Here is a 20,914-nt window from a genome sequence, read left to right on the forward strand (position 1 = left end):
TGGGCTCGCCATCCTTGATCGCCATCACCTTGTGTTTTGAAATGAGGACATGAGGCGGCGCTGTTGCCCCCACATAAGGGACTCTGTCTGTCTGTCTGTCTGTCTGTCTGTCTGTCTGTCTTCTCCGGTTGAGGCTCATTTCTTTCCCTTTTAATGCCCGACACTCGACGTCTTAGCTGTTTATCTTTTTTAATTGTTGCGTTTAAACTCTCAAGTGAATGAAAGCACCATTTAACCCCACCCCCCACCCCCCGCCACTCCCCCACCCCTCCCCCGCACTCCCCCCCAGCCCCCCTCTCCTCTCAATTGGAGAGGTGAGAATTGGAGGGTTGGACTTTTAACACTGGCTCTGTGTTTGCACTTCCTGTCTATAAAGCGCTGCTCGCAATGTGGCTGCGCTGAACTGTATTGTCTGTGTGCTCTCCAGGGGGCGCTGTAACAGGCTCCTCCAGCCCCAGGGGTTCAGGCTCCTGCAATCACCTGCAACCTCCTGCAACGTCCAGCAGCTCCTCCAGGTCCTGCAACCTCCTACGACACCTGCAGCTCCTGCAGATCCTACAACATCTGCAGCCCCCTGCAGCTACGACAGCTCCTGCAATCACCTGCAACCTCCTGCAGCTCCTGCAACGTCCTGCAACTACCACGAAGTTCTACAACCTCCTACAAGCTCCTCCAGGTCCTACAACCTTCTACGGCACCTGCAACACCCGCAGCTCCTGCAGCTTCAACTACCTCCAACTACCTCCAACTACCTCCAACTACCTCCTGCTTTACCTGCGGCTCCTGCGGCGCTCCTGCAGCACCTGCAGCTGCTGCCCACCAGAGGACAATTACTGCCTCCAGTCTGCTGATCAAAGCAGCGTCTCCATGGAGACGCGCGGCAAACAAAGACAGACATGTGTACTGGGAGTGATGGGAGCCGTAATGGGAGCGGTGGACACTTCCAGCTCTTTGACTCTGGCTGCTAATTTAGTGTGTTTTTATTAGGGGCCGAGTGAAAGTTTCACACAGGACCACACAGGCCGACAGGTGGAGACGGACCCGCCCCTTTCCCGGAGTTGCCGGGCCTCTGCTGCCACCTGTTGGACACAAGCAGTAACAACAGCAGCAGCCCGAAGTTGTAATCTTCTTATCCTTTCAAGGTAAAAGATTTAAAGGAGTAACAACGATTAATTTCACTACATCGATCAAGCCTAAGTTCTTTCAGATTTGATAGCAGGCTCGTGAGTTAGATATTTCTAGGTTTTAATGTTTGAATTGTTGTTGTATGAGTTCAAGATTATTTGGTGGTGTTTCCCCCAGGATGCATATGTTTTAAGGCCTGTTTAAATTTAAATTTGAAGTCTTCATTCCAACGAATAAATAAGCATTGAATAATAATGATAACTTATATTCATATCGTGCCTTTCAAGACACCCAAGGACGCTTCACATAACAAAATGAAACACATTATTAGACTTGACAGAGTCCAGTCCAGTGTTGGCAGCTGGCGAACAGCAGAGGGGAGAGAGTTCCCGAGGACAGGGGGCAGCCACACTGAAGGCTCAGTCACCAAGAGTCCGCTTGTTGCCGGGACGGATGATGAGGAGCCCCGAATCAGACGATCTCAGGTTCCCGGGATGGGGAGTGGTCCTTGAGAAGGTCAGACGGGTACTGTGGGGCCTGGGCATGGAGAGCTTTCTCGCTGAGATGAGGAAGTTTGTAGGCGGTGCGGAACTTAACCGGAAGCCAGTGGAGACGTTTGAGGGAAGGGGTGATGTGCTGCCGGTCCGGTGTCTGGTGCGGGTGAGCAGTCCAGCAGCAGAGTTCTGAATATACCTCAGTCAATCCAGGGCTTTATTGATAGGAGAGGTCTGGACCAGGACCAGACTGGACCAGAGTGGACTGGACCAGATAGACTGTCAGCAGGAATCTATGTTTATGACCAGAAATGTTTTTTGTTTTTTTTTGGGGGGGGGGGTTCATTTCACTGATAGATGATGGAGGTACTGCCCCCTGCTGGCTGGCTGGTTGAGGGAGCCACGGTTATATTTATATATATATATATATTTATATGTTATATATTGTAGGGATGAATGTCTCACGGTACAATTGCTTTAATTACAACCTTAACGGTATCTGCCGCCAGAGGGCACTTGTGTTCTGTGTGTGTATTGAGCCGGAGAAATAATAATAATAATAATAATAATAATAATAATAATAATAATGATCAACTGTCTGCAAAATACACGTTTATTGAGTATTTTCAATACAACTATAATGCAATATAATAGAATAAAAACCACATATACACATAATTGAACCCCATCCTGCACAACTTTGCTTTAGATCGGGCAAAGCTGCCATTTTTGTAGTTTTTTTTTGTTGAAAAAAAAAAAAGGGTATAAACAGTCTACGTTTTCCAATTGGCCGGCAGGTGGCGCCATTCTACAAAGGAACCCGTGCAGCGTCGCTGTGTCTGACGTCACAGTTCCTTAAAGTTATTTCTGCCCTTTGACTTTGAAGTATCCAGCAGACTTCTCTGAAAATGAACTTTAAAAAAAAAAAAAAAAAAAACAATGTTAGCAAAGTGAGGTGATGTGTATTTAGTAATTTTTTTAAAATAGGGATTAATTCATTAAAAACGTTATTTATATATAAATGTGTATGAGTGTGTGTGTGTGTGTGTGTGTGTGTGTGTGTGTGTGTGTGTGTGTGTGTGTGTTGTCTGACCTTTGACCCTCAGCACTGTTCAACCAGTGAATCCAGAGCAGGAACATTTTAACCTCTGATTCCTGTTTAATCCCTGAAGTCATCCAGCCATGACTTGAGGCCGTGGCTCCGGCAGATGGGACGAGCCAACCGACACGTGAGCGCACGCACACACACACACACACACACACACACACACACACACACACACACACACACACAGCTTCATTCTAGAGGCAGCAAATGTTGCTCACAACTCCTTCTCAGAAACATCAGTAAATTCCTCGGAGAGCGTCAACATGTTGTTTATTCAGCGGGTTAGCGTCAGTTGTTTAATTTCCAACATTTGACGGTTGTCTGAAATCAACGCGCTTTTTTTTTTTTTTTTTTCTCTCTTCTCCAGCTCATTAATTGTAATGAAACTCCTCTGGAGTCTTGAGAGCTAAAGCGAGTGTTTCTGTCTGAGTGATTTTATGTCTCAGGCTAAAGACCCAAAATGAGTTTGATTAATCACCTCTGATCGAGGCAAAGGGAAACCCAGTCAGCATCTGCTGATCAGAGCTGAGAGTGAATCAGTGCTGAGGAGATGTTGATTAGCCACTCTGAGTAAGATGAAGAGTGAACGTCTGTTTTTTGCCACGTTTCCACGGGTGCACTTGGGCCTGGTTTGTAGGCGTTGCCACTGGATGGCCGACCCGGTGGGCAACGGGAGGGGAGACGGCCTCGACTTTGCCGGTGGGCGATGAGAGAACAATATTCGAAAACATGCATGATGACTGCGAGTGTGTTGTGACCAAAAGCAACGTTAGTTTTTAAGGCTATTTGCAAAGTACAACCGCCGTCTTATGCTAGCCACCACCGCTAACTCTGTGTTCGGCAGGGAATCTGAAGAAGCAGCAGTTCTGCCGCTAGCGTGTTAAAACTGGCTTCATGAAGCTGTCGCTGTTTTGTGCTTTGAGTGGACTTGAGTTGTCCAGACATTCTTGTCATGTGATAATAAACGACTCTGACCGAAGCGAGCGTTTCAGCGTCTACATTCTCTCTGCGAGGACACTGTTTCAATACAAGCCCACAGTATTTAACAATTCCATCTCAATGTGAAAAGTAAAACCTCTGAATGACGCTGAAGGCATAACAGACAGTGGAAACGTGCCCTTTGTCTCCTCCCTGCAGTGGCTCCTCCAGGCTGACTGCAGTTTCTCCAACTGAACAAGGCATCGTTCAGCTTCTTGAAGACCTGAAGACCTCTTAAAACCCTCAAGACCTCCTGAAGACCTGAAGACCTCCTCAAGACCCGAAGAGCTCCTCTGGGCCCCAGGACGGGTGGGCTCCTCCTCCACACCTCCTCCTTCTCCCGCCGTCTTCCAGCCCCCAACGTCTTTTGTCTCCTTTCAGAATTCCTGCCAGAGGCCGGAGCTTCTTCTCCAGCGTCCATCTGTTGGCTGCAGGTCCCCCCCCCCCTTCCCCCCACCACCACCGCTTCTCCACTGACCTCACCCCGGACTCTGTGGTGGGGGGTGACCAGTGTAAAGGGTGACCCAGTCGTGGCGGGAGAGTGTTCATTGACACCAGCTGATACTTAACAATAAGAGTGGACGATGGTCAGCAGGGGGCGGCTGCTCCTCCTCCACCGGGGGGGAAACTGCTGCTCCAAACTTCATTCTACCCTATTTTTGCTCGACCTCAGGCGCCTGATGTTTCCTCAGGCACGAAGCCGGAGCAATGAGACGCCGCAGTAGCAGCAGATGTCTCTTCGGAAACCACGCTGACTCAGTTTTCACCAGCTTATCTGGGGGCAAAAGAAACGTCCCGTCTCGTCTCGTCTCTTGGCTTGGCTTGGCTTGGTGGGAAAGCGGGAATGCCGCTCTGGAATTCACGCTCGGAGTTTCCACGTTTGTTTTCCTTAATGTTTGTCACTGGCTAGGCTAGGCTAGGCTAGGCTAGGCTGTGATTTGGTTCTCTGTGGCAGCAGCAGCAGCAGATGCAGCTGCAGCAGCAGCAACAGCTGTTCTCGACAGGCATCGCCACTGTCAACCCCCCATCCCCCGACCCTTCCCAACCCCCCCCCCCACCACCACCACCACCACCCCCTCGCACGTCAGATGTGTGAATGTTAACACGCAGACACCAAAACATTTACAGATGAGACAAATGCAAATATTGCGAGCGGGAGGACGGCCTCCAACGGGCCGGCGGCCTCCACCTGCAGGATCACCGTGCAGGATCGAGGACGCTCACAACAAGAAAACATTGTCGTTTATGCCTTTATTGTGAAAGCTTTTATCAAGCAATCAGCAATCATAAGAGAACATGTGAAAAGGCCATGTGACAATGTAACCTTAAAAGTCCAGGACTGCGCCACAGTCCTCTAAGGACTTGGAAAACCTAACTCTACTCTTTCAAAATTTGGGCGCCAATTTTGGCACTCCAAATTTTCTCTGCATACGCCTCTCATAAAAGTGTGTGGGCGCCGCTGTGTCCCTCGTAAAGTACTGCATGATGTGACGTCCACGTGAGAGTCCTGCCAACAACCGGCGGTTTGCCGAATGCAAATAAAAGGTGGCGGTGGGAGTGATTACGAGTGTAATAAAGCCAGATTAGATGTCCAGCGAGGAGATGCAGCAAAGGTGTTTACAAATCAGCACGGTGGAAGTCAAAAAAAACAAAACAGGTTCACACACTCCAGGCTGTGCTGTGGGGGGGGGGGGGGGGGGGGTGAACCACCGGGACCACACCGCAGGAAGCTGTACAAAAACAACAAAACAACCAACAATAACACAGCAGCTAGTCTCACAGAACAGCGCTAACACCCTCGGAGCAATAAACGTGAAGAAGGGCAGGCAGGGGGGGCATCTTTCTTTCATGTGCACGGCAGAAACATTGCAGAGACGCAAGTTTTGCAGAGTGAAATTCCTGCGCCGGCATGCAGCCTCCAGGCTGACCCGCTGATTGAGAGGCGGCGGACGGACGTTCCTGTCGGTCTGTCTGTCTGTCTGTCTGTCTGTCTGTCTGTCTGTCTGTCGCTTCTCTCCTGAGTGTGAAGCCACGGGAAAAAAAAACAGGAGGCTTGCGATGGATGAAGCATCATGTGACCAGAACAGCCCTCAGACAATGACAAAGCAGACACAGCAGCCGGCCTTATGGTTTTCATCACTGTGAAAATGTACATGTTTGATACATATATCTTGATAGATTTTAAGATATCATACATACGTATGTTTGTACACACTGAGCCCATGATTCCTTTCTTTTTGCGGCTGCGCCGCAGTGTCACCTTTCGCTCTGCTGCGTGAAGGAGGAAGTGTGGAAGCAGCGGGGAGTTGACGTAGTTTTGGTGTGAACAGAAGGTCTTGTATTCAGGTGTGTGTGTGTGTGTGTGTGTGTGTGTGTTTGTGTGCGTGTGAGTGAGTGAGTGAGTGCGTGTGAAGGGGAGGGGTCTCTCCCTCCTGTTGCCGTCTCTATCTCTATCTGTCTCTTTTGAGATGTAGGGCGGATGACGGCTCAGCCCCGGCCTCCTCCAGGAGCTCGTCAGCCTTCATTAACATCGCAGATGGCAATCACACAGATACCTCGGCGGCCCACTGAATATACAGGCCGTGGCCACGGAGACAAGCTGCGGGACGGCGCACCCCCACCGCCTCCCTCTCTCTTTCACACACACACACACACACACACACACACACCATGTTTAAAGTTAAAAAGAGCTTGTTGGGGACACTAATGTGTTGTTGCTGTGCTGAAATGGCTGCTGCCAAGCTGATAAGATAACGACTGTACAAGATTACACGTAACTGCATGCTCGACAAAATGAAACAAAATATACAAGCACTGAGTGTGTGTGTGTGTGTGTGTGTGTGTGTGTGTGTGTGTGTGTGTGTGTAACATGTCGTTCTCCCCGGGAGAAGAAGAGCAAGCTGCAGGAGCCACAACCACCAAGCAAGCTCACAGCGACCTACAAGCTAAAAAAAAAGAAAGAAAAAAGAAGCCTGTCTGTTCTGCTGGAGTCGTCTGAGTGGTTTGAATATTTGCAGTCGGGTTGAACACTAAGTCATGCACAGGTAGGTGTCTCATTGTTGTCCACCGGCTTGGGCAGCAGCCCTGACTGACTGAAATAAACACAATGGTCAACAACAGGGCCTCAGCCACCGTCGCATGCTTTCGTTCTGTCTTGATGCTTCCAGGTGGATTTTATTTCCCCCCATTTCGGGGGAATGATGCCTCGTGTTTAAGGACAGCAATGAAACTCTCAACCTTTAAACATCAAGTTTGGTGTTTAAACACTTATTAGTGTGCCCCCAAATATATTTTTTTACTGCAGAAACAAGAATTTCTACTTGTATTCATTTAGTTTAGGTCAAAGAAAAAAAAAGAAAAAGAAACAACTTAATGCGCTAATTTAAGATTATGTTTTTTTAAAAGTCTTTTTGTTTTAATTTATCATTAGACTGTTGTATTTGAGTTAAAAGTGGTCGAATCCTCCTCGGGAACAAAGGACATTCGAGAAGAAAGATGAACGAATTTCGAGCGTTGCGTGACGTCGTCCTCGTTGGCTCCGCTCATCTCCCGCATTTGGCAAGGGGACAGCAGCGGAGCGATTCTGATTGGGCGGCGGCGCTTGAACGGAGGCGTGATTGGCTGACGTCTTGGCGCGTCTGAGCTCCCATTTTAAACATAAATAGCTGCGGCAGCGAGTCACTTGTACTCGGCAGAGGACCAAGCCGCGGGACTTCTGCTAGCTGGTGCAGCCGACAGCCATGTGGATTTAAAGATTTAATGTATTTTTTTTTGTTTGTTGTTTTTTAAGCGAGACTTCGCTCCACGCCGAACTTAGCGGAACGCTTCCTTTGCCCGTGTTTTTGTCAGACGGCGCCTTGCGGAGATGTGCTTTTTCGAACTGGCCGCTTAGCTTCCGGGTTAGCTTCAAGACAGCGCCGTCCTGCTCATCCTCGCGATTGTTTTTCACACGAGCCCCACCACGGCAAGGCGGACCTCCTATCCTATCCTATCCTATCCTCCGTTCCGAACACACGAGACATGGAAGCGATAGGCGCCTTCAGCAGCCCTCCTTCCTCCAGTAACGGCGCCGGAAAGGGCAGCAGGCCCGACGCGATCCCCGGCCTCTCCTCGCTCTCACGCCCGGCACCCGGGCTCGAGCCCGACCTGGCCACCGCCTCGCACTGCCGCAGCCTCTTCTCCCGCGAAGCGGCCGGAGTGCTGTCCCCGCTCACCAACCTGGCTCTGGACCTGGTCAACTTAGCCGTACTCGGAAGGTATTATTATATATTTTTCCACCCCCGACCTCACAACTGTCGCTGCTTTCATTCGGCCGGGTTCGGGTTTACTAATGTCCCCCCCCCCCCGTGTGTTGTCTCCCCGCACGCAGCCACAGCGACACTCCGAAGAGGGGCAAACATCCCCCGCTGGAGAAAGTCCCATCCTTTGCTTCTGACATCTCATGTGATTCTGGTGAGTCCCTCATGACCTTGTTTTTATTTTATTTTATTATTTTTTTTACAAGATGGTTCCATAATATAGGAGCGTCACGATCACGTGTATGACCTAGTGTTGTTGACATGGGTTACATTTTTTTTTTTGGTGGTGATGGTGTGCTATAATATCTGCATGGACAAATCATCCTTCTTGATCAAGCTTCTTGATCGATCAGCTCCCATCATGCCTTGAGCCACCTCGTCCCTCCCTCGCATTGACCCCTGTTGCCCCCCCCCCTCCCTCCCTCCCTCCTCAGGCATTGACACGGACCTCCCGAGCCCCATGGACGCTGCTGAACTGGATGATTCGTAAGTAATAGTGAGACTGTCCTAATTAATGGTCCTCCCCTCCCCTCCCCCCACCTCGGCTTGGGTCATCTTCAGGATTACGGGTTGCTGCCGTTGGTCCTTGGGGTGGCAGATGAGGCAGGGCCCCAGGCTGCCGCCTTCACCGCTCGCATGTCGCACCTCAAAACTGAGATGATGCGAGTCATCCCCCCCCCCCCAAATCTACTCACGCATATACAGCCAGAATATATACATTTTCTCTCTCTAAAAAAAAAAGGGGGGGAAGGTTAGTCTGGAGTCCTGAGTCCTGAGAGGAGTTGACAACTTTAAATAATCCCTTAAAGTTGAGCGAGAGCGGCGAGAAATGTAATTTGGTGGGGGGGGGGGTGTTATCAGCGGCGTTGGCTAATCTTGGGTGGCCCTCCTCCACGCTGAGTGTGCAGACATCTGCCGCCGCCCGATGAGTTCCTTACAGCTGCATTCTGGCTCCTAAAGAATCACCTTTCATCGGCAACGCTAACAGCTGCTTGGTTGCTAGGAGACTGCCCCCCCCCTCTCTCACCCCCTCCCTCCCCCCAAGGCTTTGGCACACTCCCGGCATGCAGCGTTATTCCAGTGGGAGGAGGGAAAAAAGGAAAGGGGCAGGGGTCTCCTCTGCGTTAGGACTATTGAAATGAGGGCGACCGACTAACCCCCCACCTACACACACACACACACACACACACACTCTCTCTCCTCCCCCTTGCTGCTGAATGGGACACGCACGCTCTCTCTGCTCACCAGACAAAAGGCTCTTGGTGGAAAAGGGGGTCTGGCGGCAGGCGAGGGAGGCTGCAAGCAGCACGCATATGGCAGATTAGTGCATCACTACACACACACACACACACACACACACACACACACACACACACACTCGGCCCTTGACTGGTGGTTTTGCATACAGGTGGGCACAGACCACCTCTTGTGTCTTTGCATTCATCCAACTTCCAATTGAATTCCTCCTGGAACTCAAAGATGATTCCCCCCCCCCCCCCCTTTGTTTCGGTGTGTGTGTGTGTGCGGCTGTGTTAAATATCCCAGTACACTCGGTCAGTGTTGTTGTCCTTTGGTCTCAGGTTCGAAGAGGCCATGGCGCAGTCGAGCAGACTCATCAACCAGTAAGTGGAACCAGGAACCTCAAGTTGTTGAACTTTATTCACGGAGGGGCCAGTCCCCCCCCCCCCACCCCCCTTTCAGCATTTCATTTCTAATTTGTGCCCCCCCTCTCCCAACACCTTCTCTCTCTCTCCTCTTGTCAATAATAGAAAAATGCCGATCAGGAGAATCAACTCATTACCAGTAAGCACATTTTCATTTCTCTTCTCTCTTGCATGTGTTCCAAAAAAAAAAAAAAAAAATCTTTATTGATATTGGAACTTGCAGTAAGTTGCCGGACAAGAACCTCATGTCTTCCCTCTTCCCCCCCGCGTCCTGCAGCTTCACCTCCAGAGCGTCAGCCCGTCTATGAAGGGCCAGGACCAGGACGCCGGCCGCTACGGGGTTTTCAGCCAGCAGCTGGCGTCCAAGTCGCGGCCCGACAACAAGGAGAACGTGCCCGAGGTCGGTGTTGAGATGCATTTTGTTGCCGTAGCAACAGAGTGCCCGCACACTGTTCCAACCGATGCCGCCCACAGTGCCGATAGTAAAAATGTTTGTTGTCTTTGTTGTTTTGTTTTCCAGGAGGGTTTCGAGTTCAAGAAGCCGGCCATGCCTGCGTCGAGATCTCGCAACCGCTCCTTCAGCAGCTGCGGCAGCCAATCCAAGGAGGCGTTTGCCCAGCGGCCCTGCTCGGCTCCTGCCCTCATGGTTCGTCTCTTGCTTCCTTCGCCCCCTACTGTCAATATATAGTCGTTACACGTGGGCCATGCCATTTTAAAGTCATCGGTGTTCACTACGCAGTCCGCTCAATGTATCCCACTTGCCGTAGAATTATTTATAAATACATAAATAAATAACCGAGGCTTTGGCCTGCATCGCCCCCTGCTGTCACTATACAGGGGCTACGCCATTTCTTAGCCACATACGAATCCCGAGTGAACGTCGATATTCACCATAGTCCAGTCATCGTATCCCACAATGCACCGCTGACCGTAGTGTACAGCCGATGGTCACTGACCCCAATGGCAGTGTATCCCATCATGCATAGCGCTCATGCTGACCCATAAGAGACTGTAATGATGTCCTTGTCAATGTGTAAGTGAATGTACATTTATTCATTCATTTCTCCTGCGGTCCAGCGGCTCAGCTTCTGTGACTCCAGCCCCGAGTTCCTGCGCCGCTCCTCCCTCAACCACGGCAACAGCGAGGAGCTGCAGCAGCAGCAGCAGGAGGTGGAGGAGGAGGATGACAGCTTCCTGGCCATCATGGACGACCAGTCGGAGGTCAGCAGTTCGCCTCCGCTAGCGTCTCGGCTGAAAAGGTTTGCCGGCCTGCGAGCTGTTTGTGGTGTAACGCTGCCCCCTGCTGTGTGACATGCAGAACGACACCGGGATGCCGTCGGGGATGGCGAGCCTGCTCACCGCTCCGCTGGTGGCTGAGAGCGCCGCAGACGATTCCGTAAGTCTCCCTCGGTTTTCTTTTTTTTTTATTATTGGTTTAACAAAAAAGTTTATCGCCGAATGTAACGATTTGTTTTTCAGTTAATTTGACTTAATTATTATTTCTCATTTTTCATTATTTGCCGTTTATTTCGTCATGAACTCTTCGCGCGTGCATCTAGGGGGCAGTCTGGAGCCTTCGAGTCTTTAGTCTTGATTCATGGATTTATTATGTGTGGAAGTGCGTCTGAGTCTGTCCGTCCGTCCTCCTCCAGGTGGTGATCCGCTATCGGCCGCGGACCCTCTTCCGATCCCCCTCCATGCCGAGCCCGGTGTCCCGGCCCTGCGCCAAGCGGCCCGACTGTCCCGGGGACGAGAACACGCCCGTCAGGGTGAAGAGGCGGCGCAGTCTGGCAGGCTCGCTGGACAGCAGCCTGCAGCAGAGCCCCGACTCCCCGAAAGCGGTGAGTGGAGGAGGAGGAGGAGGAGGAGGAGGAGGAGGAGGAGGAGGAGGAGGAGGAGGAGATGATGGAGGCTCTTTGACTGGTTCTGACGTGGCTCCTGGTGCTCTCGCAGGGCTGCTCTCTGTTTAGGTCCAAGTCCTTCTGCCAGGCCGAAATCGAGAAGCTGCTGGACGGCGAGGACGGCACCAAGGTGAGACTTCGCCACGGGGCTCCCTACTGCCCCCTACAGGGTTGCACTGTGCACTTCAAATTTTAAAATTTGTGACGGTGCAAGGAAGTTTTCCATCTACCAGGGCGTTTGCAACCAGTGAATTAGCTTTTTTTTTTTTTTTTTTTTTTTCTTTAATAATTCAATGCATAAATAATCAATAATTGAAAAACTAACGAGCCGACGGGCCATTGGAAAAAATGAGTTGGATTAATCAAAAAACGAATCATTGGAAAAAAAAATGAATCGTTGGATTAGATCGTGAACGCAGATGAATCATTTTGATTCATGGAAAGAATAAGTGCTTAGGTCCTCAAAAGGTGACTGGCTCTAGTTCAATCAGGGAACAAGAAGGAACATTGATTAACTAATGAAAATAAATTATTTTGTGCAGCCCTAATATTTTGCCACTGGCCAACTTCTGATCTATTTGCAGATTGGAAGTGTGTTCATTTAAAATGTTGTACAGTGCAGTGTAAAATGAGAAGAAATGTGAATCTTTGACTTTGGAAGTCCCAAGCAGAGAATTACAGTGGAGCCCCCTAGAATTATTTCTTTTTTTTCTTCCTGTTTGCACCCCCACCTCTGTTGGTGGGCGCCACTGCGCTCTTGGTTTAGTTGGCCTGAAATCCTCTCAATCGTCTTTCAGCTCTTGGTCCTGCCCACGGTTGGCGGCAAACTCCAGGACATCAAGTACATCACCGGGGACGTGGTAAGCCCCGCCCCCTCGCCGTATGCGCGCCTCTGCCGATCCGCCGGGTGGCGTTGCAGTGTAAAAACCAATGTATGTTCCCCCCCCCCCAGATGGAGGCGGCGCTCTCCGGCCACTTCAGCCCCCTGGTGGAGAAGATCATCGTCATCGACTGCCGCTACCCGTACGAGTTTGAAGGAGGACACATCAAGGTGCTCCATCATTGATGCAGCGATTTAAAAAAAAAAAAAAAAAATGGGGGGGGGGGGCGGGTGGGGTGCAGTGGTTGCCTTCGCTGGTCCAGGGTGGGAGAGGCTCCAGGGGCCCGGAGAGCAGGAAGAAGCGGGTGTTGGAGATGGATGGAAGTCCAGGTTGGTCTAAGTCTCTGTCTGTCCCCCTCCTCCTCAGGGAGCCCTGAACCTGCACCAGGAGGAGCAGGTGGAAGACGTGCTGTTCCGGGACCCCGTGGTCCCGTCCCGGCCGGACCGGCGCGTCATCCTGGTCTTCCACTGCGAGTTCTCCTCGGAGCGGGGGCCCCGCATGTGCCGCTTTGTGCGGCAGCGGGACCGCGACGTCAACGACTACCCCCGGCTGCACTACCCCGAGCTCTACGTCCTCAAGGACGGATACAAGGACTTCTTCCCGCGACACCAGGTGAGTCCTGCTGCGCAGGTCAAAGGTCATCGCTGTGCCTATTGCTGGGGACGGACTGCAAGAACAGTCCACTTTTCATTATTGATGATGATGATGATTATTATTTTTATTATGATATTATAATAATAATAATAATAATATTCATATTTATTATTATTATAATATTATAATAATAAACAGTAATGCAGTGTAGCGCAGGCAGGGCTACTTGTTGGACTGTGTAGTTCTGTACAGCTCTTGATTGACAGGTCTCTTAAAACACTGAACAAACTGTTCAGTGAATACAGCTATTTTATAACTAGCTAACTATTACGGTCCCTGGCCTGTAGTTTGGTAGTTTGTGTGTGTGTGGTGTCTCACTGCCTCCTCTCTGCTGTGCCCCCCCCCCCCCCCCCCCCAGCGCCTGTGCGAGCCTCAGTCCTACCGGCCAATGCACCACGAGGACTTCAAGGACGACCTGCGCAGGTTCCGCCTCAAGAGCCGCACGTGGGCCGGCGAGCGCAGCAAGAGGGACATGTACAGCCGGCTGAAGAAGCTGTGAGCGCCACCTGCTGTGCCTCACAGCCTGCCTGTCTGCCTCATACCCATTGTATTTTTTTTTATTATTTTTTTTATTGTTTTATTTTTTTTCAAAATTCCTGGCGCGGTGGCCCGTGGACCAGCCTGAGGCCCCGCCCACTGGCCCAGCGAGTCCTTGATGCAATAATGTGGGAGACGTTTTGATCTGGAGCTGCATGGAAGGAGAACCTTGACCCGATTGACCTGACTGGAGAAAAACCACTGGGACCGTCTGCTTGTGTGTGTGTGTGTGTCTTTTTTTTTTAAATTATATTTGCAGCACAAATCACTGCCCAACTGCAATGCCACCCCACCCTCCCCACCCCTCACCAGAAAACCACAGCGCCTCCTGCTGGATATTTTTTTTTTTTTTTAACATTTCAAATGTGTGATTTTTATTTTTTATTTTATTTTATTTTTTTTCTTGATGCACTTGAATATCCTGCAGTGATGAGGTGCTTTCTCCCCTCCCGCTTCCCTTTTTGTGTATTGTGTATTATCATTTTATCATTATTATTTGTTATTATTTTTGCAGAGATTTGGGGGAAAATAACATGGAAATTGTTGGTTTTTTTCTTTTTTTTAATTTTATTCTTCACCAAATCATCTGCCTCTTCTGTTCCATTCTTCCAACACCATTTAAAAGATCCCAAAGCAAAAAAAAAACAACCTGACTTCCTGTTCACTTTGCAGTCTGATCATGTAAATATATTTGTTTTCTGCTGCAGGTCAGCAAGAGTTTGGAGCCCCCACCACCCCCCACCCTTTTTTTTTTTTTTTTTTGCTTTGGGTTCTTTTTCTTGCTGCCAAAATAAAAGCCTATTGATTTCAGCTCTTGACTTTCACTGAGTGTTTATTATTATTATTTTTTAATACATCAAAGCCTCCTGTTTGTTTGTTTGTTTTTGTCACCGTTACAAAAGTGCACATGTTAAGGCCATGGGCAGAGTCCAGCACGGGGCAAACTATGGCCCGGGCCCATGTGTGGCCATTTAAACTTTGTAATCCGGCCTGCTGAATATGAAACTCTATTAATAAACCTCACTAAGGTTTTAGTTACCCTGTGCTCTCGTGTTTCCTGCCACACTGGTGATGATAATATCCTGAAGAATAGCATCACTCTGAAGTACTTTCAAAATAGCAGTCCATGATTTCCCTCTGTTTCGGGCCACCTGTGATGAGTGCACATCAGCCGATGGGCCTCATCATTTCAAGAAGCTCTTGGATGGTTGGTACGGTTCTAGCAAGACGTGTTCTCAGAGAATGGAAGGCTGCCTCTCGTCCTGGTTTCAAGAACTGGTTGAATGACATGGTTTCCTGTATTTATCGGGAAGAAATTCCATACACTCTGTCAGACACTCGTCACATATGGGCACTCTATTAAACCTCCGGACTAAAGTCACTTCTGGGCCGTATTGCTCTGACCAAGTACGCTTTTACTCTTTACTGTTTGTTTTTCTTTCTTTCTTTGCACAGTCTAGTTTCTACTACTCGGTCTCCAGCTGGTCCTGGCCCAGTGGACTTTACCTCGTGCCGGCACCATTGACTCATTTTCTGGACTGACCTGTGTAACTGTAACTCTCACATGCTCAGTCCCTTCTTTTCTGGCAGGTTAGGGTTTTTTTTATTGTCTTCTGTCTGAAAAAAAAGTAACAGTCCATGATATATTTTTGGGTCACCGAAACGCCCCACCCGTCTGCTTCCTGCTCCCCCCCCCCCCCCCCCCCCCCCCTTCTGTCACGTTTCAGAGCCCACTGTGGCCCCACCGGTCAAAAAGCCTGCCAGTCCCTGGTCTGACTAATAACTACAGTGTGTCCAGAGCCGATCAGCAGGAGAGAAAGAAAAAGAATTCTTCTTAAATTTGGATTTGTGTGCCTGGTGTAAACTTCCTCTTCCTGGTTCTGAAGGTTCTTCCGCATTTGATCTTCCTTTTTTTTTTTTCTTCCTCTGTGGTGGAAATGCCGGTTTCCTGTTTTTCAAATTCCCTCTCACTCCCTCGCGCTCTGTGATCCTGGGAGTGGCCTCCGCTGCGGCACGTGTACAAACACACACATGCCCGCGCGCGCACACACACACATTCCTGAACACTCCTCCTCTTGTCCCCGCAGCAGTTCACTCCGCACTCAGACACGTGATTTGTCCTCTGGCTCGCCACCAAAGTTTGAATTCACACGGTTTCCCCCGCTGCCGCGGCAAAAGAAAGGGGGCGGGGCCAACGGTGTTTGCAACAGTTTCCGCTGACTGCAAGTGCTGAGAAATGAACAGACCAGTACTGCTGCTTCCAGGCGTTGACCTCAGCAGCCAGTGTGAAAAGAGCCTCAACTCTGACACGTGATGTTATTCAACTGAAGTCTTGGTAAATAATGGGGGGGGGGGGGGGGAATAATTTGGAATGCCTTTAGTTTTTATTTGTTATTATTTTAGTTTCTATTTCTGGCTAGTTAGCTTAACTCAGTTTAGCTTAGGGAAAGGTCGTCAAGGTTAACAAACATCCTCAGTGAGCCGCAGTTTCCTCATAGTGTTTAATGACTTTAGGAAAGTTTGCTACAAAGACTCCAATAAAAGTACTGTACTGTACTTCTATGGTCCCTGAAACGGGGTACGGTAGGAGGGGGGAGATGCTGGATCCTGGTCAACTGTTTTTAATTATAACTTCAAAGACCTTTAAGTGAGGTGAACGTGATTGCAAATTACATTTGCTTTGACCACAAATCAAACAAAAGTGAAACTTGTGGTTAGCTCACTCGCTAACGTTCAGCAAATTCACATGAAAAATAATTTTTTAAAAAACCCGCGAAACTTGAAAGCAGCCAGCAAAGTGTGTTCACGGCAGCAACTGTTTCAGTACATCCTGTTTTTCTGTTTTCTTTTTGTAATACTCAGCTACTCTGTTCTTACGGCGGGATGTGGAACTTGTGACTCACAGTCAGCTACTTCCTGTGTGAAGCTGCAGCAACATTTTCTGAACAGGGTTTTGACTATTATCTATCTATCTATCTATCTATCTATCTATCTGTCAACCATTGTGCATTATTTGATCTCTAATCGTGTATTACAGTTAAAGCAGCGTGAGCAGCAGCAGCAGCAGCAGCAGCAGCAGCAGCTGTTGCTGGCTGAACAGCTGCTGCTGCTTGTTGTAGCTGTGCTGTGTTTGTTCCCACCTGCTGCTACAAAAACTCTGCAGTTTGCACGCTTCATTATGTCTCATTTATTATCATTAAACGCTCCTCTTTTACATCAGACGTTTAATTAAATTTGTTCTCACCCCCTGGGAAATTTAAGGCCAAAAAAAAACAACAAAAAAAAGTCAGATGCTGGAAATTAAACTGCACGAATGAATTTATGCTTGCTTTAATAAGATAAGACGAGTTTAGATAACATTTATTGATGCCCAATGGAGATATTCTAGGTTCACAGCAGTTCAAGGGAAAATGATAGCTGATTTAAAAATAAATAAATAAATAAAATACAAATACATCAAATTGGACAGAGATGATATCATAAAAATGCTAGCAGCATCAACATCAACTGAAACATAACAGAACAGAACAGTACATAACACAGACTGTGCGCGCCATCTGGCGGTTAAGAGGAGCAGTGGCAGCTCGGCGCTGACAAACCCGGAAGTGAAACGCTGCGCCGCTCGTCTTCTTCCCAGGCTTCAAGGCAGGCGGGCAGGCAGTCACGGGACGACATGGTGCGCTGCTTTCTGGTCCACACCGTGTGTCCGCTCCCCAGCCTCGGTGTCGCCGCCGGCTCCGAGTCCCGGCTGCTCTACTGCCGCCTGTTCGGCCCGGACGAGGCGCTGCTGGCGCCGGAGCAGGAGCGGGAGCTGAGCCCGGAGGAGAGGCGCCTCCTGCGGAAGGAGAAGGTCGCCGCAGTGGCCAGGTGTGTGTGTGTGTGTGTGTGTGTGTGTGTGTGTGTGTGTGTGTGTGTGTGTGTGTTTTCACTGTCATGTTACTTCCTGCTTCTCTCACTTTTCAGAATAAACGTCAGTCACAATGTCTTCACATTAAAGGCGCAGTGCCTAAGGTTGAGCAGTTCTATCCGATAATAATAATAATAATAATAATAATAATAATAATAATAATAATAATAATAATAATAATAATAATAGCGCTGCCGCCTCACAGCAAGAAGGTTATGGGTTCGATTCCGGGCCTGGGACCTTTCTGTGTGGAGTTTGCATGTTCTCCCTGTGTCTGCGTGGGTTCTCTCCGGGTTCTCCGGCTTCCTCCCACACTCCAGAAACATGCATGTTTCACTCTAAATTGTCGGTGGGTGTGCATGTGAGTGTGACTGGTTGTGTGTCTGTCTGTGGCCCTGTGATGACCTGGCCACTGGTCCAGGGTGTCGAGAGGCTCCAGCAGAACCCCGGGACCCTGAGCTCAGGAAGAAGCGGCTATGGAAGATGGATGGATGGATAATCTGTCTGTCATGTGGGTTTATTTTTTTCACTCTGACCTCTGGATGACTCTTTGCTCCTCCCCCCCCCTCTTTTCTACCTACTCCTCCACCTCTTCCTCCTCCACCCCTCCCTCCTCCATCTCCACCCCCAACCCCTCCTTCTCCTCCTCCTTTCCATTCTTCTCCTCCACCTCCTCCTCCACCTCCCCCCCCCCAGGCAGGTCCGCAGTGCCGTCTCCCTCTCGCGGGAGTCCTGTGGCGGTGCAGTGGTGGAGGTGGCCCCGGGCGAGGAGGCCCTGGCGGTGCAGGAGGCGCAGGTGGGCGTGGCGCGTCTGCGGGCCGGCCAGCCGTTCTGGGAGGAGCTGAGCGCCGTGTGGCTGGCGGTGCAGAGCCTGAGCTTCACGCTGGTGTGCGAGCCGCACGACAACCTGCTGCTGGCCGAGGGCAGCCTGCGCACCCTCGGCAGGCTGTGTCTGGAGCAGCTGCACCTGCTGGGGCCCGGCAGCGAGGTCAGACTTAGCCCGCTGTTTGGAGCACATCGTCGTACATGATGGGTCTGAGGTCAGGACGGTGACGGCTCAGTGGTCATCCCAGGCACTAGGCTCTGGGGAGGAGGCCGACTTTCCCCAGAGATCAGCTGTCAATCATCACCGTGTTGGATTCATTGGATGCAATTCAATCACAAATAATAACAGTATTTATATATATATTTATATTATTGTTATATATATATATATATATATATATATGTGTGTGTACACACACACACACACACACATATTATTGCCTCTTGACAGTTTTGATGAAGATGTAAACCTGCGAACACCTGAACTCTCTCTCTCTCTCCTCCCTCCCTCCCTCCCTCCCTCTCTCTCTCTCTCCCTCCTCTCTCTCTCTCTCCCTCCTCTCTCTCCCCCTCTCTCTCTCCCTCCTCTCTCTCTCTCTCTCTCCCCTCTCACTCTCTCTCCCTCCTCTCTCTCTCCCTCCCTCCTCTCTCTCTCTCCCTCCTCTCTCTCTCCCTCCCTCCCTCTCTCTCCCTCCCTCCCTCTCTCTCTCTCCCTCCTCTCTCTCCCCCTCTCTCTCTCCCTCCTCTCTCTCCCCCTCTCTCTCTCTCTCTCTCTCCCCTCTCTCTCTCCCTCCTCTCTCTCCCTCCCTCCCTCCCTCTCTCTCTTTCTCTCCCTCCCTCTCTGCTCTGAGGAAGCTGATTGGCTGAGCCCTTTAGAAAAAAACAAGTCTCGGCCTCAGAGACTTGTGTGGGTGTGGCAGATGCGAAGTCACTAACCCCCCCCCCACACCTCCTCCTCCTCCTCTGCAGGTCCTGCTGAGGAGCCAGCGCCTGGACGCCCTGCTCAGCCGCCTGCTTCCTCACGGCCAGCTGCTCTTCCTCAACCACCGCTTCGCCCTCAGCCTGGAGAGGGAGGCGGCGGCGGCCTGTGCCTCCAAGTAGGGCCCACATGGGGGCGCCGCTGTCCTTGTCAACTCTTGAAAAAGGTGTCGTGCAAGATGGGATTGGTGAATCATCTGATGGCAGCTTTTTCTGTCTCCAGCAGCCGAGGACAGAAGGAAATGACACAGTAGCGCACAGTGGGGCTCATTGTTGCTTCTACACCCAACCTGGACTTGGTCTAGAACCGACCCCCCCCCCCCTGGTTCTAGTTCTGGTCTAGAACCAGTACCAACTGTGAAAGACTCAAAGGGTTTTTTTTATTTATTTTTTTAGAAACGTCGGGAAGCAATTGGCTGCTGGAGAGACAAGCTCCTCCAATAGGGACGGACAAGTTAATGCATCGCTGTGTGTGCACGTCTGAACTCTTACCCCCCCCCCCCACCCCACCCCCGACTCACCTGCTCCCCCTGATGGCCTTATTAAAAACCTGTTGAACCTCAAAGTCTGTGCAGCTGCTTTGAAGCTAATGTGAGCATTGCCCGAGGTGTGTGTGTGTGTGTGTGTGTGTGTGTCCTCCTCCTCCTCCATTTTCTCCCCCCCACCTCCACTTCCCCCTCCACTTCCCCCTCCCCCTCCTCCTCCTTCTCCTCGTCCACTTCCTCCACTTTCTTCTCCTTTTCGCCTCAACCTCCTCCTCCTCCTCCTCCTCTTCCCTGCCTTCACTTTCTACTCCACCCCCTCCATCTCCTCTTCCTCCGCCCACTCCTCCTCCTCCTCCTCCTCCTCCCCACCTCTACTTTCTCGACTTCCACTTTCTCCCCTTCTCGTCTTGTTGGGAGAAGTAAAAACTTGCCAACCAAGTGCGCCGTCAGGCCCTGCGTCCCTGCCCACTAGGGGGCACTGTGTCTCTAGGCAACGGTATCATGCGCGAGGCTCGTTTCTGTTATTTCCGCCGTTAACGAGACACGAGGAGGCAGAGACGGCGAGCACCGGCCGCTGAAGTTGCCGCGCGACTTCAAAACGGGCGGCGCTCGAGATCGTTTCCACGCGCGTGAAATCGGTTTGTAATGTCGCCTAATTACCGCCGCGGAGACACGAGGACGACGCTGATCTGTGGCCGCGAGCGGCAGTGCGATAGGACGAGAGTCAAGTGGAGGGTGACGTTCGCTGCGCGTGTCCTCCCCGTGCGTCACGGCGGCGCGTGGCTTCCCCTTTTATCCAACTGCGATTGTAAATAAATAAATAAATAAATAAAATAAATATAAAAACAACACGTGAATACTGAAAACAGCAGAGCAGCGTGTCTGTGGGCCCCAGTCTCTCTCTCTCTCTCTCACACACACACACACACACACACACACACACACACACACACACACACACACACACACACACACACTCAGGGGGATCAGAAAACGAGGCAAAGTCAGAAAGGCAAAGAAGTTGAGGAGCATCGGCTCCACCAGGAGGTGGATGGAGGTCACAGATTCAAGATGAAACA

The 20,914-nt window shown here is 50.4% G+C and overlaps 2 protein-coding genes across 3 annotated transcripts; both read left to right on the plus strand.

Annotated features, from left to right (window-relative positions):
* The first annotated feature begins 7,506 nt into the window (after positions 1-7,506).
* Positions 7,507-14,208, plus strand: LOC142903726 (M-phase inducer phosphatase 1-like). Its single transcript, XM_076049526.1, has 15 exons — positions 7,507-7,961; positions 8,075-8,157; positions 8,438-8,489; positions 9,584-9,625; positions 9,773-9,806; positions 9,945-10,067; positions 10,188-10,313; positions 10,745-10,888; positions 10,986-11,063; positions 11,320-11,508; positions 11,621-11,698; positions 12,366-12,428; positions 12,521-12,619; positions 12,816-13,061; positions 13,462-14,208. Exons 1-15 carry the CDS (start codon positions 7,726-7,728, stop codon positions 13,600-13,602), a joined length of 1,734 nt encoding a protein of 577 aa, XP_075905641.1. The 5' UTR covers positions 7,507-7,725; the 3' UTR covers positions 13,603-14,208.
* A 3,037-nt stretch (positions 14,209-17,245) lies between these two features.
* Positions 17,246-20,648, plus strand: LOC142903730 (AP-5 complex subunit sigma-1-like). 2 transcript variants are annotated; one of them, XM_076049531.1, is made up of 4 exons: positions 17,246-17,507; positions 18,244-18,535; positions 19,342-19,469; positions 19,574-20,648. In XM_076049531.1, the coding sequence occupies exons 1-4, from the start codon at positions 17,314-17,316 to the stop codon at positions 19,602-19,604; spliced, it is 645 nt and encodes a 214-aa protein (XP_075905646.1). In that variant the 5' UTR covers positions 17,246-17,313; the 3' UTR covers positions 19,605-20,648. The 2 variants fall into 2 exon arrangements, with proteins under 2 accessions (XP_075905646.1, XP_075905647.1); XM_076049532.1 differs by having other exon boundaries at positions 19,577-20,648.
* Positions 20,649-20,914: the final 266 nt, after the last annotated feature.

The sequence above is a fragment of the Nelusetta ayraudi genome, unplaced genomic scaffold (genome assembly GCF_046127955.1).
Source record: "Nelusetta ayraudi isolate G7.1 ecotype Tasmania unplaced genomic scaffold, CSIRO-AGI_Nayr_v1 ptg000117l, whole genome shotgun sequence".
NCBI classification, from domain to species: Eukaryota; Metazoa; Chordata; class Actinopteri; order Tetraodontiformes; family Monacanthidae; genus Nelusetta; species Nelusetta ayraudi.

Coding starts and splice junctions, on each gene's coding strand:
- LOC142903726 (XM_076049526.1), top strand. CDS start 7,726: ATGGAAGCGATAGGCGCCTTCAGCAGCCCTCCTTCCTCCAGTAACGGC. Junction 9,626..9,772: donor TCGAGCAGACTCATCAACCA/GTAAGTGGAACC, acceptor TGTCAATAATAG/AAAAATGCCGATCAGGAGAA. Junction 11,699..12,365: donor ACGGCGAGGACGGCACCAAG/GTGAGACTTCGC, acceptor ATCGTCTTTCAG/CTCTTGGTCCTGCCCACGGT.
- LOC142903730 (XM_076049531.1), top strand. CDS start 17,314: ATGGTGCGCTGCTTTCTGGTCCACACCGTGTGTCCGCTCCCCAGCCTC. Junction 17,508..18,243: donor AAGGTCGCCGCAGTGGCCAG/GTGTGTGTGTGT, acceptor CCCCCCCCCCAG/GCAGGTCCGCAGTGCCGTCT. Junction 19,470..19,573: donor GCGGCGGCCTGTGCCTCCAA/GTAGGGCCCACA, acceptor TTCTGTCTCCAG/CAGCCGAGGACAGAAGGAAA.